Source organism: Chiloscyllium plagiosum, unplaced genomic scaffold (assembly GCF_037043375.1).
Source record: "Chiloscyllium plagiosum isolate Xiang-an unplaced genomic scaffold, Cpla_swu_hap1 HiC_scaffold_16, whole genome shotgun sequence".
NCBI classification, from domain to species: domain Eukaryota; kingdom Metazoa; phylum Chordata; class Chondrichthyes; order Orectolobiformes; family Hemiscylliidae; genus Chiloscyllium; species Chiloscyllium plagiosum.
The window spans coordinates 27,283,462-27,300,743 of record NW_028270154.1 but is presented as its reverse complement, the minus strand read 5'-3'; the positions used below and the strand labels follow the sequence as shown (position 1 = coordinate 27,300,743).

The window sequence follows — 17,282 nt, the reverse complement described above, 5'->3', positions numbered from 1 at the left end:
TTCAATGGATATGAAGTCACAAAAACAAAGGGAAAAACAATTGTGTCAAAAAACAATTCTCTGTCCTCCTCTTCATTGTTAATATTCAGAAATTTGAATATAGCATTTATAAATACTGATACTAAAGAAAAAACAGATATTACAAGATGAGAACACATCAAAATTTCTACCAGGATTTTTTTCAGTAAAATAAAAGAAAGAACTGCACATGCTGGAGATGTGCAACACACAAAACCAGAAATGGCTGGAGAAATTCAACAGGTCTGGCAGCATCTGTTTTCTGTCCAGATGTGCTGCCAGACTTGCTGAATTTCACTGGCAATCTCTGTTTTTGTGTTTATTTCTCCCAGTGATAGTTATTGATCTGGAACTGTCTAAAAGTTTCAATGATCACATGCTTCAGTCATCAAAATGGTACACCAACTAGTCATTGACAGAATGTTTAGCTCAGAAATCTGGGAAACAAAGTTCCGAACAGATTTAATGGGATGGAAAATTAAATTGGGTGAGGCCCCTTGAAGTTGCACAGGGCAGAATTTAATTTTGATGGCCGGTGATTCCACTACTGGGCTGTCTCCTAGGATTAAGAAACCTGGAGGTGAAAACTCTGCACTTCCCATCACATCCCTTTCCTCAGAGCTGCTGGCGAGTGTGGGCTGAATACCAGCAAAGTGGACTGAAACCTAGACTGGACATTAATTACCCACTTGAGAGCCTCAGTTAGTGGTGGGAAAGCCTTTTGCACCCTAGACTGAAGTAGGTCGAGGTAGGAAGATGATGGGACCCACCAGGCACTCTGCCTGTCTAAAAGTCTATTCCCCTTGCCTGCCTCCAAACCTACTGGACTGGGTATTAAATTCTGCCCATGATATTTACAGCACAAAAACAGGCTTTTTGGCTAAACATGCCCATGACAACAGTGTTTGTGCTCCACATGACCTTCCTCCAACTCTCTCTTCATCTACCTTTTCAGGGTATGATTTTCTAATTCTTTCTCCCTTGCATGTTGGTCCAACTTCTCTTAAAATACAAATGTGCCGTTTGCCTTGGTTGCGAAATCCAATTTTAACCATTTTCTCTGTAGTGAGGATTCACCGGAATTCTCTCTTAGATTTACGAGTGATTATTTTATATTTATGGCCCAATAACAAAGAGGATTGATGAGGGAGAGCAATAGATGTGATCTATATGGACTTCAGTAAGGCGTTCGACAAGGTTCCCCATGGGAGACTGATTAGCAAGGTTAGATCTCATGGAATACAGGAAGAATTAACCATTTGGATACAGAACTGGCTGAAAGGTAGAAGACAGAGGGTGATGGTGGAGGGTTATTTTTCAGACTGGAGGCCTGTGACCAGTGGAGTGCCACAAGGATCGGTGCTGGGTCCTCTACTTTTTGTCATTTGCATAAATGATTTGGATGCGAGCATAAGAGGTACAGTTAGTAAGTTTGCAGATGACACCAAAATTGGAGGTGTAGTGGACAGTGAAGAGGGTTACCTCAGATTACAACAATATCTGGACCAGATGGGCCAATGGGCTGAGAAGTGGCAGATGGAGTTTAATTCAGATAAATGCGAGGTGCTGTATTTTGGGAAAGCAAATCTTAGCAGAACTTATACACTTAATGGTAAGGTCCTAGGGAGTGTTGCTGAACAAAGAGACCTTGGAGTGCAGGTTCATAGCTCCTTGAAAGTGGAGTCGCAGGTAGATAGGATAATGAAGAAGGTGTTTGGTATGCTTTCCTTTATTGGTCAGAGTATTGAGTACAGGAGTTGGCAGGTCATGTTGCAGCTGTACAGGACATTGGTTAGGCCACTGTTGGAATATTGTGTGCAATTCTGGTCTCCTTCCTATCGGAAAGTTGTTGTGAAACTTGAAAGGGTTCAGAGAAGATTTACAAGGATGTTGCCAGGGTTGGAGGATTTGAGCTCTCGGGAGAGGCTGAATAGGCTGGGGCTGTTTTCTCTGGAGTGTCGGAGGCTGACGGGTGACCTTATAGAGGGTTATAAAATGATGAGGGGCATCGATAGGGTAAATAGGCAAAATCTTTTCCCTGGGGTCGGGGAGTCCAGAACTAGAGGGCATAGGTTTAGGGTGAGAGGGGAAAGATATAAAAGAGGGGGGAGCTTTTTCATGCAGAGGGTGGTATGTGTATGGAATGAGCTGCCAGAGGAAGTGGTGGCGGCTGGTACAATTGCAACATTTAAAAGGCATTTGGATGGGTATATGAATAGGAAAGGTTTGGAGGGATATGGGCCGGGTGCTGGCAGGTGGGACTAGATTGGGTTGGGATATCTGGTCGGCATGGATGGTTTGGACCGAAGTGTCTGTTCCCATGCTGTACATCTCTATGACTCTATAAGTTCTTGTCTTGCCTGCAAATGGTAGCATCATCCCTACATCTGTGCAATCAATTTTTCATAATGTGGCTCAGTGGTTAGCACTGCTACCTCACAGCACCAGGGACTTGGGTTCAATTCCAGTCTCTGGCAATTGGCTGTGCGGAGTTTGCACATTCTCCCCGTGTCTGCGTGGGTTTCCTCTGGTTTTCTCCCACAATCCAAAGATGTGCGGGTTCGGTGAATTGGCTATGCTAAATTGCCCATAGTATTCGGGGATGTGTAAGTTAGGTCCCTTGGTCAGCAGTAAATGAAGAGTAATAGGGGAATGGGTCTGGGTGGGTTACCTTTTGGGGGCATTGGTGTGGACTTGTTGGGCTAAATGACCTGTTTCAATACTGTAGGGATTCTATGATAATTTCTTCTATGATTCTATGATGAACTTTATGGTCTTCCATCAGGTCACCCTTGACCTTCTCTTTTTGTAGAAAAGGCTGTCCCATCCTGTTCAATCTTTCCTAATGAGTACATCCATTCAGTTCTGATATCATTGTAACAGCTTAGTTTTCTCCAAATCCTTTTAATAATCTCGATCAGAATTTTTTTCAGTGTGTTCTAATCTTTTTCGAGATTTTAAACAAAGTTTTTAGCAAATTTGTTCTATTTTTCAATTCTAACCATGTGAAAATGAACCACAGGGTTTCTCATCTTTTTGGTTTGCATGGCCTTGTTTAACCTGAATTGCTTTGATTTATTTCTCTGTGCCCCCGTATTTTCTGCTTTTCTACAGCTTTAAGGTACTTGGAAAGAAAGGAGTTTGTGACCTTTTTACCAGAAAGTATTCCTTCACACTTGTCTATGTTGATATTAATTTGCCAATTAAGTACCCAATCTGAAAGTTAATGGGCAGTAGAATGGATATGACCCATTTTACACTAAAATAAAAAGCGTTTCCAGTGAGTTTCCAAAATCAGTACAATTGTCATGAGATCAAGTAAGGAAAGATTACGCATGAATGTAAACATTTTGAAGAGAATAGATTATTACTTCATGATTTCATGCATTTATTAATGATTTGGTTTAGAATAGCATTGATGGGGATATTTGGGTAGGAGTTAACGTTCAAATTAAATTGGTGCCGAATTTTATCATGCTTGTAAGGTGAAGGATCTCACTGTTGTGATACAGAACATTTTTGCACTTTGAGCATCACATGTTAGCATCAGTTGCTTCCAGGAGACTGAACACAAAGGATAAAAGCTGGAGTAGTATGTTTGGTCCCTTGAGTCTGCTGTATCATTCAAGAAGATCCTAGACCCTCTGGCTGTGTGAAGTTAATGCTGCCTTTTTACTTAATACACTTGGTTGCCTTGTAGCTGTAAAAATTATCTAACCAGTGTTATGACCCAGATGGGAGGAGTGCACTGTCTTTCTCAAGTTACACGACTCCACAGGTCACAATAGAGATGTTCTTCTTGGTGATATGGTCATTTTACGTTGTCTTGACATTAGATTTAAAATAAAATGATCCATCGACTAGGTTTCTTTAAATGCAAGAGTTTGGAACGTTTTATTCAACCAAACGTATTTAATGGAGATGCAGAACTTGTTAACACAATTAGTTTATAACATGGAAACAAAATGTTTCTCCTTCAAATAACTCCAAGACAAAAATGGCACACAAACACACTAGGTAAAGGTTATGGTGGGGAAGAGTTTAGTCTCTGCAGAGATCTACCTTGGAGGAAGACTTTGTTTTTATTAATACGTTTTAGTTCCTGAAGACAAGAAGAATAAAGTTTGATGTTCTGGCATTTGTGGATGGATGTCACAAAACAGAGACCGATGTCTCTGTCTCTGTGGTCTTGACAGACATAGCTTGCTCAGAAAATAGTGCACTGGAAAGTCTTCCAGTTGCTCTCCAAAAGGACAATTGGGTTTCACACTAATTCATCACAAAGGTACTTCAGAAACAGGAGACATGAACTGATCGCTCTTCTTTCAGCAAGCTTTCCCAACTGAGAATCTGGGGTTTTGAAACACTGCTCAAAGAACAGCCATAAAATCTAGTCACTTAAACTGTCAGTCAGTCAGAGTGAATTTAAGCAACCAGATTCAGCAATTATCTGGAACTTTGTGGTTTCCAAGAAATGTGTTAGTTAAAGGGAATCAGTCCTACTGCCTTTTCATTGACCTCTTCATTTAAATATAAAAGCAATTCTGGTGTTCAAAATCCTTTAAACTCAAATTTGCAAAAAGTATAAAACAGATCAGATGTAACAGAGAAAGTAAAGTTCCTTAATTCTTACGCTCTTAACTTCTGAGCCAGTTATCTTTCCACCTTCCCGCAGTGAATTATTAAATTTAATGTCCTGGATTCGGGTTCCACGAGGAATCTCCTCATTTGCACTTCGCATCTCATCGGTAATTAATTAAATGCTAAGTGTTTTAGAGCTTACAGAAGCTTTGCAAGGAACAATAAAAAATGCATTTTTTTTTGTTTTATCTTCAACAACAGTGAAAGGTGTAGATATTTGCCTAATTAGTTTTGACTGTATATGAATGGATGTTTTGGAGGGGACAGGACGTGTTCCCAATCTGCCAAGTCTCCTAAAGGAACAAATTTCTAGTTATACAGCCTAATAAAGAACGTGTTTGAAATCCGCGACACAAAATTGGCAAATGAACAACTTTGAAATTTTAATATCAAACTCTACACTAGAACATTAATTGCTGGTGCATGCACTTCAATGTTAACAAACTAGATTGAAATTTATAATTAATATCTGTTGTCAATTACATTCTGCTCATGAAAAAGTCCTTACATTTGTGTTACATTCATTAGTAAACAATTGTATTAAATTGAAAGGGAATTGTATTTATGCATATTACCTCACTCTTCTTTAATACTTTGTTCAGGCACAACCAAAGTATCTACGTTGCATTGCCATTTCCAGCTTGTTTGTTGCAGCCAAAATCAATGAGGAAGATGAGGTTTGTTTTTCCTGTGTTCTTATTTATGCAGATTTAATAAGCAAAACAACTTTTGTACTGTTTATATTATACAATAATTCATACAATCTTTTACTTTCATAAATAACCCCACTGTCAACACTCAGTAGCAACAGTGTGTTCCATCGAGAAAATGCACTGCAGAAATTCACCAAAACTCCTTCTTGCCTTCCAAACTTGTGATCACTACCATATGGAAGGGCAGCAGATACATGGGATCACCATGTTGCCCTCCAAGCCACTTATCATCCTGACTAGGAAATGTATCCCTGTTCTTTGTGCCCCTGGGTGAGAAGTTTTGGTACTCCCGCCCTGGCAGCTTTGTGGGGGACTGCAGCAGTTTAGGAAGTCAGCTGGCCAACACCTTCTGAAGGGTAATAAGTGCCGGCACTGCAGCTAGCGACGCCAACATGCCTTGAATAAATTTTCAAATATGTTTACATTCCGTTCCGTCCATTGCTATGAAAGGAACATAGGCAACCAAAATGATTGGTTGATTATATGTGGAAATTCCATTTTCAATTATTTGAATATGTGATTATTGTGAATGGGTTAATGCCTTGGCTAACATTGTGGATAGAGAAATGTTGCATCAATACTTGCGTTTTACCCATTTAAATTGTCAGCAGTGATGGCACAGCTTGTAAATTGCACCTGGATACACTGGTTTGTGACTTGTTCACATCCACATGTGAGCCCAAGTAATGAGGTTTGATGTGCTGTTCAACATACTCCACCCTCTCCTTGCTCACATGCTATGTCTTGGCAAGACTCATTAAACTGAAATCAGGAATGGGAACTCTGGCTAAATTTGCCACTGGTCCCAGGGCTATTGAGGCCAATTAGTCAGCTCTACCTTTTACCTTTTGCTAAAACCAACTCACTTACCAAGACCAACAAACTTTTGGTCTGTCTGGCTCAATATCAACCAACATAATATCTCCTGACCTTCAAAAATGACTGGGCATCTCCTTGAATAGGAGCATGTTCCAAGAGTAGATGAAAGATTCCAACGAATTGGCACAGGCGAGATAGGTTGACTGGCCTTCTAATCAGATGATTCTGGGAGTTTATAGAGTAATAGAACCACTGGATCCCTTGCAGGGCACAATATACCTGAATACAGTATAGAATTGTTCTGTTTTAGCAGGAACAGCATTTCTGATCATAATCTATTAAAGTCCTGTTACTTTGTATGATACTCATTATGATTACTCATATGATGCTCAGTTTTATTTTTGTTTTCCAACCTGTCTAACATCTTTGCACATTATAGCATTCTATGACATAACTCAATTATTGCCTACAGCTAAAATAATGATATCTGCTTGAAAGGTTCAAGAGCTTTTTGTCAATTTTTTGCCATTATCTAATGTTGTGAGATCTTATTAATGTGTGCATGATTATCAGACAGTGATAGTAAATATGTCTCCTAAACAACTGCACTGTCCAATAATTATTCTGTTAATAATACTATAGCAGTAATTGATAGTGCTGTATTATATCTTAGTTCGGCATTCCAGTAACATTCAATAAAATTAATCCAGATAAGCATGCTGCTGTTGATTTACATTTGTTACTTTCCCTTTCATTGGATTAATTCAACACTCTTCAAGTGGCATAAATGTAAGGTGAATCACTTGTAGCTCGTACTGTAGTACCTAAGATGTGTTGCTGGTTAATAGGTTGGGTGTTTCTAAATTCAGGTGCAAAACTAAAATCTCAACACTAGCTTTCTCTAATCTAGCCTTAAAGTCCGACAGTCTGAGCACAGAGGTTGCATACATTGGAGGGGAGAGTTCAGAAAATGTTCCCATGCACTTACTGCTGTTCCTTGTAGGTGGTTTTGGGGTGTTTTGGAAGAAACCTTGACAAATTGTTGCAGTGCATCATGTAGCTAAGCACCCTTGATACTCCAGTGATGGAGGCAGTGAATGTCAGTAATGTAGTGGAATGACCAAACAAACCAATGTGGAGTTCCTTCAGCTTCTTGACTATTTGAGCAGCTGCAGATATCCAGGCAAGGTGATAGTATTCCTTAAAATCCTAATTTGTGCCTTTTTAGATAGTAGAAAGAATTTTCAGAGGCAGGAGGTAATCACTGGGCTGATCTAATTGGTTTTCTGCTCAGTGGTAAACTATATGCTGATAGTAATTATATTTGACAATGGTTATGCAACTAAACATCCGGAGAACTGGCTAGTTATCAATTGGAAATGATGAGGGATGGTTATTGTGATTGTCTGGTATTAGTGTGTTACGTGTAAAGTATCAGTCTGAGCTTTGGATGTTGCCCAGGTTTTGCTGCATGTCAGCATAGATTGCTTCACTTTTGAGCACTTGTGAATGGAACTGAATATTGTGAAATCTGTCCAAATGTGAATACAGTTAAAAATCTCACAATACCAGGTTCTAGTCCAGTGAGTTTGTTTGGAAGTACTAGCTTTCAGAGCGCTGCTCCTTCATCAGGTAACTAGTGGGGCAGAATCATAAGACACAGAATTTATAGCAAGAGATCATTAGTATCGTGCAATTAAAACGTTATATTGAACAAACCTAGATTGCTGTTAAGTCTTTGTTCAATATATCATTTTATTTGCATGACCCTGATCTTGTGCTACAAATTCTGTGTCTTATGATCCTGCCCCACTAGTTACCGGATGAAGGAGTAGCGCTCTGAAAGCTAGAACTTCTAAATAAACGTGGTGGACTATAACCTGGTGTTGAGTTTTAACTTCTGTCCATCCCAGTCCAACACAGGCACCTCCACATTATTAATGAACACTACCTTACGACTAAGGGAAGATCATTGGTAAAACAACAGAAAGAAGTTTGATTTGAGGTTGCTGTCCTGATACAGCAATATGCTGGTTGATTTCCAACAGCCATAACTTTGAATGTTAGAGATGGCTCCAAGCACTGGAGCGGTTACCCCAATAATCTATGATTTTAGGTGGACTGGGATCCTTTAGTCTCACATTGAGTCAAATATAGGCTAAATAGCCAGGACAGTCACCTTCACCACAACGTGCAGATTAACTCTGTCCAAATGTGGACAATAGGATGTAATAATGAGTGTCAGAATCTGAAATGACAATCGGTGAACAGGGAATTGATGAGTAAATGTAATTTACTAATAATTGGCTAGCACCTAGAACGAATTTCCTACTAGAAACCATTAGGGTGGAGTTCTGATGTGACTGTCCAGTGATCCAGATGAGAAGTGGGGAGTGTGGATTAAGATGAAAAAATGATAAAGCATTAATTTTTCCAAAATAGTTTCATACTAATATGCCATTGACCAAGTGATGAAGTGGCAACATGCCAAACTAACAGAACATAGTGCCACCCTGAGCCTTTCTTCAACATAAAGCAATGTTACCTCCTCCATTTTGAATGAGAATATTGGATTAAAAAGAAGAATCACACAACCACTGCACTTTTGAAATGATTTACTGAACCTAAGAAAACATACAAAAATGACATTCTGTGCAGACATAGCACAATAATTAATAAATTATTTCACAGGTCACACTTCTGGTAAAGGACCTCGCAGCAAAGAGTGGTAGTGGCTGTTCCTCTGGTGAGATTCTGAGGATGGAGAAAATCATACTGGATAAGCTGCAGTGGGATCTTTACACTGCCACACCTGCGGACTTTGTGAACATAGTAAGCATTCAACAGTCAAGTTCCAGATTGTGAAGTAGCACGTTTAAACTGGTAGATATTGAGATTAGCTCACTAGTGTGGCTTTTTAGAAAAATGTTTTTTTTGCATTGTCGACACATACACCTGCAAAGCATCGTCTACGTGGATATTGTTTTCTAACAGGCCATTAGCAAGAAGAATGGTTACAATTCACTGTCAACAAGAGAGAGTCATTAATTGAATTTAATGCTGCAGTTCATGCTGCTGTTTTTAACACTGAAGAGGCACTGTAGAGGGAGGCAGGGCATTACTGCTTCTGCACATGCACTGGGCGATGTCAAATAGTGATTACAGACCCCAAAACCAAGTCAGGTTGTGAACAAAACGAAAAAGTGAAATATCTTTCACTTTATTCACAAGCTCAAGCCAATTATATTCATTTTGAATGTAGCATGTTTTGGATAATGCATTAGGTCATTTTTAATGATTAGGATCATATTATAAGAGAGTGGAACCTCCATTATCTGCATCCCTATTATCTGCAATATTTATCTGCCAAAATCTTCGCAGAACAAAATCTTGCATGAAATGCTGCTTCATTTGCAATTTCCTCTCCTACTCTTCACAAGCAAAACTACATCAGTTTTTTTTTGCATTTCTTTGTGTACTTTTATTCACTCCCATATGTAGATTACTGCTTTACCATTCATATTCAACCAGAATTTGAGGTCTCTTTAATTATCCTTCACCTCCCATTATTCATTGGGGTGTCTCCTTTGCTTTGATGGATATTGGAGGTTCCAGCATATCTTTTAATTCCCAGATTTCAACGGGTTTTTTTGACACCATGGCCACGGTCATGTCCTTAGACACATAGCAGAGTAATCTGGGAGCAAGCTGGTTAGATTAGTGTTGCAGTTGCTGGGGGAAGGTGATGGTTCGGGCTGTTGGTTTCCATCCAGTGGCTAACCTAAACATTATTTCCATTGTCCAGTTCCACGCCATGGTGATGTCCAGCCGGCCCCATCTCCTCGACCGATGGCCTCAGATGAATCCCTCTCTCCACGCCGCATTCTTGACCAGGCAGTTACAGCACTGCATGGCTTGCCACCAGTTATTACAGTTCAGAGGTTCCACACTTGCCTTAGCGATCATCAGCTTGGAAGTAGAAAGATTAATTCCCGATTGGTTCATTGTGACAACTGATCTGCTAAAAAAAGCACAGGTAGGAGCAAACCTCAACATTAATGGTCCGTGTATTTACCAAAAAGCAACTATTGTAGGAGTAATTCAGGCAAATCTAGCTTTCTACATTATGTGTATTAGCCTTGAGCCATTTCTATTTGATCAGTGATTAAACTTTTTATTGGTTTTCCATAAAGCTATGCAAGGTCCATTTGACTCTAACATCCATATTTTTCTGCTAAACAGGTTGAATTACTGAGGACCGTCTGTGCACAAAGCTTAACTCCTGCTTTACACGAGCAATTAAAGAAAACACCCCCCATTAGGCTGTTGGCTCAATGTAATTCTGATTGATAAACAAACATTTTGCTTTCACAATGATGCTGATAATGCTGTACATACTAATTAGTAAAATTGTATTAATGTTGACAGTTTAAACACCCCTTCTTCTCCAATACAATGTTAATAAAAGCTGCCTGTAGAAATCTTCATTGATTTAAAAACCTTCTGACTGAATTTGACATCTAAAAGATTTGAGGTGCATGTTTTCCCATTTATTTTCAGTTCTGCTCCAGCAAAGCATTTCAAAGTATACTTCCTTTGAACTTTGAATCACTTCCAATGTTCATTCAACCCCCACGTGAGTTCCAAGAGCACACAGATCTTTGTAGCAGCTTAAATTGAGGCCTACACGTTATTACAAAAAGCCTTCTGTTTTTAAGACTATTTGCAAACCCTAACCCTGTGCTGAGCTGGAGATCTAGCTGTTTTTGGAAATAATATTGAAAGGACTATGAGAAAGTAAGGGCCGCACATGCTGGAGATTACAGTGTGTAGTGCTGGAAAGGCACAACAGGTCAGGCAGCATCCAAGGAGCAGGAGAATCGATGTTTCAGGCATAAGCCTGATGAAGGGCTTACGCCTGAAACGTCGATTCTCCTGCTCCTTGGATGCTGCCTAACCTGCTGTGCTTTTCTAGCGCTACACTATTGACAGTAATATTGAAAGCTCCATTTTGCATTAGTGTTTGACAAAGTTTCTTGGCATTTGAAGACTTTTTTATATAATAAATGTTGATGACTTTTCAAAACACCTGTGAGATTGCATGACCAATGTATATATTTTTCTTAACTATGAATGACAAATTTGTAGTCTTCAGCTAAAATAGAGCAAAGTATTATGACCCAAGACGTAGCTCACTTTTCTAAGTATAAAAGTTGGTTTAAATTTCTTTACTCTTGTATTTCTTTCAGATTCGCAGCATGGACTTTGTCTACTGTAAAAATATTGTGGCAAATCATGTATTACCTGAAACAGTGGTCTCTGCCTCCAATGTGGTTTACATCTTTGATCCTGCAAATTCAGACCTCGTGAGACACCAAAGAATGTTTTGCATTCATTCTGGGATGCATGACCCATATACTCAGTCACCCACCAGAGGAGAGTTGTGGTCACGTCGGACAGCCACAATAAGCAACAGAGTTGCCCCAGTGAAAACAAGTGAGCAAGTTGCAGTGGAAATCAGTGCCAAAGCTATTGATTCGGGTCAGCTAGCAGAAAACCTTTCTCCTTGCCCCCCATTACAACCAGTTGAGGATGTGGAAGAATTCAAAGTAGGAGGAGTTAAACAAATCATATTTTAAATTTAAAAAGCAAGGGTTGCATTAGAACTAGGGGGTACATATGATCAAGTTAAAATGTTGTTCTTCTATAACACAATGGTTGCATTCTTGTGCAAGCCCATGTTATAGAAAAATCGTGCTTTGGAAACAGTGCTTAAAGTTCAGGTAATAAGTTTGCTCGCTGAGCTGGCAAGTTTGTTTTCAGACATTTTGTCACCATGCTAGGTAATATCAGTGAGCCTTTGGTGAAGTGCTGGTATTCTGTCCCGCTTTCTATTTATGTGTCTTGGTCTCTTAAGGTGGGTGATATCATTTACAGTTCTTTTTCTGAGGTTGGTAAATGGGGTCCAAATCGATATTTATTGATGGCGTTCCGGTTTGAATGTCAAGCCTCTAGGAATTCCCGTGCATGTCTCTGTCCTAGGATGGATGTGTCGTACCAGTCGGAGTGGTGTCCTCCTTCGTCTGTATGCAAGGATACTAGTGATAGAGGGTCATGTCTTTTGATGGCTAGTTGCTGTTTGTGTATCCTGGTGGCTAGTTTTCTGCCTGTCTGTCCGATGTAGTGTCTGTTACAGTCCTTGCATGGTATCTTTGTAAATGACATTCATTTTGCTGGTTGTTGGTACAGGGTCCTTTCCTAAAGCAGCAAAACAAATGTCATTTGCAAAGATACTATGCAAGGACTGTAATAAACACTATGTCGGACAGAGAGGCAAAAAACTAGCCATCAGAATACATTAACACCAACTAGCCATCAAAAGACATGACCGACTATCACTAGTATCCTTACATACAGACTAGTATCCTTACATACAGACTAGTATCCTTACATACAGATGAAGAAGGACACCACTTTGACTGGGACAACACATTCATCTTAGAACCGAGACATGCACGGGAATTCCTAGAGGCCTGGCATTCAAACTGGAACTCCATCAATAAACACGTCTATTTGGAACCCATTTACTAACCTCAGAAAAAGAACTGTAAATGATATCACCCAGCTTAAGAGACCAAGACACACACACAAGAACACCAGCGCTTCACCAAAGGTTCACTGATGTAGCATGGTGATGAAACATCTGAAAACAAACCTGCCAGCTCAGTGAGCAAACTTTTATAACCTTAGCTACAAGTCTTCTCAAGAATCGCACATACTTAGTGTTGGCGACGTAATCTCATTACAGCCAACACACGTTTTAAAAGTTTGCGCTTTAGAAACAACGGTGACCCAATTCATCAATTGTGTTAGTGAATTTGCTTTAACGAAATGTGCGCTATAGCAGAATGACCTGTAATTAAGATCCCATTTAAATCTGAATCAATAATTTCAGGTTTAAATGCAAGTGTAAATTGAATACTGTGATCAAGAAGCTCTGTTAAGTAAGGAGCATTACATCTCAAATGTGGAACTAAATCTTTCTCATTACCTCTGGGTCTACAAAAGTACCAACTTCCTGTAGTATGAAAATATTGTAATTGCATTGTCATCTTCCCAAAATCACTCAGCAAAGTTTGTATTTCCTGCCCTGAGCACGTTTGCAGGCAGTGTCTGATGCTGAAAAGCTTTTTGCAGGGATACAGCCAATCATTAGTACATGCTTCTTTCAAAGACATGCACACCATGAAACCCTACATGGTGATTTATGTCAAATTATTTGGCTGGTTTTTACTTGCCCAGTCCAGTAGTGTTTTCAGAGGGGAGTGTAAAATAGTTTGGATAGCTAGCCCGCACCTACTGACTCATCCTGAGCTCACATTTGTAATATAAAGTTTGTGTGCTGAAATTAGCAGCTGTCAATGAACAATTTGTTAGCAAGCCTACTGATCTGAATAAATGTGCCCGTCCACATTGAAATGTGGTTGGCCTGAGCAGTTGGCTAAGAGTGGGCAGTCTGTTCTGGTCTAGCTTTGATTAAAGTGGAAAAGAAGGATAGACAACCTCAATTGAGGGCATTCCCTCTGTGCATCAGGGCCACACTTCATCTCCTTTCTTGCCCCCTATCTACCAGAACCCAGCTGTTCATATGTTCCTCCTCAAACCTCTTAAAATCCTTGCAATGTACCTTCTTAGGAGCAGCTGTAATCTACTTTCTGCATTTGTAGATTTTACAAATCTGTTACCAAGCTCTGGTGCAGTTAGGAATGAGAGAGTTGATCATAAAATCCCTACAGTGTGGAAACAGGCCCTTCAGCCCCAACAATCCACAATGACCATCTGAAGAGTATCCCACCCAAATCTATTCCCCTACTCTATTACATTTACCCCTAACACTTTCCTGAGCATTATGGGCAATTTAGCATGGCCAATTTACCTGACCTGCACAGCTTTTGATTGAGGAAACCCATGCAGACATAGGGAGAATGTGCACACCACACAGACAGTCGCTCTGACGCTGGGATCGAACCCGGATCTCTGGTGCTGTGAGGCAGCAGTGTTAACCACTGGGCCTCTGAATGAGAGCCATTCAGACTAACATTCCCAAGGAGGGCCAAGACCAGTTTGGGTCACCTATGCCATTTTATATCTGCAGGGAGGGCTTGCACAGTGTCAGCTTCTATCTGATTTTCTTTGAGGAAGCCTCCCCTGCCCCTGCCATATTGTTCCCATTGCCTTTCAGAAGTTCTTGATTGGCAACTTCTTTTTAAATCACTTTTATCCCAAAGTGTTTGTCTTGTTCACAAGTTCTTTACGTTAATTGATATACTCCAGCGTGCAAGAGGCATGTGCGTTTTATTGCAGCCTCAGTACTTAAAGTCCATGAACATGTTATTTGTATGCCATGATCGATCATTTTGTTTCTGCATTTCACAATTACTCAATATGTGTACTTTAATATAATGATTAGAGTTTCCAAATTCCTCGGGGTATTGTCACTAGGCTTTTGATCCAGAAACTCAGCAAATGCTCTGGGGACCCAGGGAGAATTTGAAATCAATTTAATTTTAAAAATCTAGAATTAAAGATAGACTGATAATCATGAATCCATTGCTGATTGATGAGCCGATGGGCTTTTCCAACAACGTCCTTTAGGGTTGGAAATCTGCCATCCTTATCTGGACTAGTCCACATGTGCCTCCAGAGCTGTAATAGGGTTGACTTTCAACTGCCCTCTGAAATGGCCTAGCAAGCCACTAAGGCTGAGCAATATATGCTGTCCAGCTAGTGATGCCCATGTCCCATAAGTAAATAAATTTTGGACGCAGTGATTCAGGCATAAGTTGCACTAGTTTTGAGCAATGAATTTGTTTTATTTCCAGTTTCTGCTCAAAACCACTTGAATATGAGCCTAAATTCTTCAGTGAACTAGTACAGTTGGTCAACATTTTTAGAACCTAATGCTTTTAAAGACATTTGCATGATAAAATACTCATTGACATAGCAATTTGGTATAGTTGAATTCATTCAGTAGCAAGATAAAAGATTCAGAAATATGTTTGTGTCTTTGCCCCAGTAAAGAATTATTCAGAGTTTTGAAGGTCTGTAAATGAATGGTATTAGTGGAAATGCTGAATTGTAATTAACTTGACCTTCACAACTAGCGAGTTTAGTGGGTGGAACTGGCTTGCAGCTCAATGGTTTTTAAATAGTGCAAAAGATCTTGGAAGCTCCTTTCACTTGAGGTAACTTAGATTCAGAATTCATTTTGAACTTTTATACTACTTGGAAAATTATGGGTGAATTGCAAGGGATAAAAACACCACCACCTAGTGGAAACTGCTGGCCACTGTGCAGACAAAATGCTTCCCTTTTTATGCATTATAGCAAGGTTTTTTCTCCCCCTGCGGTAGCATCATAGAATGGTCAGTGCCCATCTTATCTGCTCCATACAGAAATATCTATAAAAAAACCATATTGTGATTCTTAAATGTCTGCATTAGTTTTTTTTTCCCCAGTCTTCTATTGGAAGCCTCATTATATTCATCAATCACAAAGTCTTTTTTGATGAACTTTTAATGTATGGCCTAAAATTGTGGCATAAAACTTTCTTTTTGCTCTAATCACACTGTTAACTTTGGAAAAATAATGTAACTGTAAACCAACTCCCAAAGGGGCAGCACGGTGGCACAGTGGTTAGCACTGCTGCCTCACAGCACCAGGGACCCAGGTTCAATTCCCGTCCTTGGGCAACTGTCTGTGTGGAATTTGCACATTCTCCCTGTGTCTGCGTGGGTTTCCTCCGGGTGCTCCGGTTTCCTCCCACAGTCCAAAGATATGCAGGTTAGATGAATGCTAAATTACCCGTAGTGTTAGGTGAAGGGGTAAATGTAGTGGATTGGGTCTAGGTGGGTTGGTGTGGACTTGTTGGGCCAAAGGGCCTGTTTCTACACTAAGTAATCTAATCTAAAAAAAAGCTGAAAATCCCTTATTTCTCCAAATTTCCTCACAGCTGAATCCTCTGGCAGTCAGACTAGCCATGAGTTTGATTGCGTGCTACCTGTTCTTAACTAGCTACTTTTCTGTTTGTGGCCCAAACTAGACATTTTACTCAATGTGTGGTCTGACCAGAGCACCGCACAATTTGATAATTATTTCCTCTTACCTGTATTCTATTGTCCTGGCTGTAAAGTTTGGCATATTGTTAACCTGCTTAAACCTTAAGTTTCTCTTACCTTCTTCCCAGCTATTTTAACAGCATTAACACCAGAAACAATTCCATTCATCTGATGTAAGATACTTTCTAATTTGTCTCCCTGATATATGCATCATATTTGTAAAGGTACATTGTAATCCACTATGTAGCAAATAATTCCTAGGTCAATAATGTTTATGTATTGTATGGGAGTTCCCAGAAATACTTGGTAGTTATTTGGAAAAGTTCAAACCTAAATCTGCTAGCTTCTGTGTTAAAATGAACTGAATGATTTTCTTTTTAAAAAGTGTTACAGAAAGTGCCAATCTAATGTATGACAAAACTGTGAACTTTCAAATTTTTTGGATCAAGTATACAATGTTACACTTTATTTCAGTTGTAGCGGGAAATAGCTAAAGGTGGTAATGAGAGTAGGGGAGGAAGTCCCAGGTCTTTATTTAATCAAATTGCATCAATAGTCTAGAACCTCCTGAAACTTACATTTGGTTATGATCTCCATTCACAGGACTTTTATTAAAATATTTAAAAAAACTTTGAAAATTTATGCAATTTGTACCATTGCAGTTGGTTGGTTGATTTTTCTCCTACATTTTAAATTATCCTGGAATTCTGAAAAGCAGAGTTCAAGTTACTAAATGAGCCACATTCTATTATTAAAAAAACTAAAATGCTACTTTTGTTTAGTGACCAGTCTGGGAGAATCTGCATTTTTATGATATTTATTTTATAAAATGTACTTTCCCTACTCCTGTAACAATTTCCGGTAACAGTTGAGTAGTCACATCATATAGAGAGAGAGAGAGCAAGGAATTAACATTTATACAAAATAGTAAAATCCTATATTGGTGTACACCTCCATTTTCTCATTAGATTCC

General features: G+C 39.4%; 2 protein-coding genes across 2 annotated transcripts in view; one reads left to right on the top strand and one right to left on the bottom strand.

Moving 5' to 3' along the window:
• Nucleotides 1-9,056, top strand: part of LOC122556550 (cyclin-I-like) — a 30,846-nt gene extending 21,790 nt beyond the window's left edge. Inside the window, exons 4-5 of the mRNA XM_043703332.2 lie at nt 5,262-5,336; nt 8,883-9,056. Coding sequence (XP_043559267.2) covers nt 5,262-5,336; nt 8,883-9,056 — 249 coding nt within the window. The remainder of the gene's footprint in view (nt 1-5,261; nt 5,337-8,882) is intronic.
• Nucleotides 8,792-17,282, bottom strand: part of septin8a (septin 8a) — a 125,746-nt gene continuing 117,255 nt past the window's right edge. Inside the window, exon 10 of the mRNA XM_087995242.1 lies at nt 8,792-10,212. Coding sequence (XP_087851368.1) covers nt 10,047-10,212 — 166 coding nt within the window. The 3' untranslated portion in view covers nt 8,792-10,046. The remainder of the gene's footprint in view (nt 10,213-17,282) is intronic.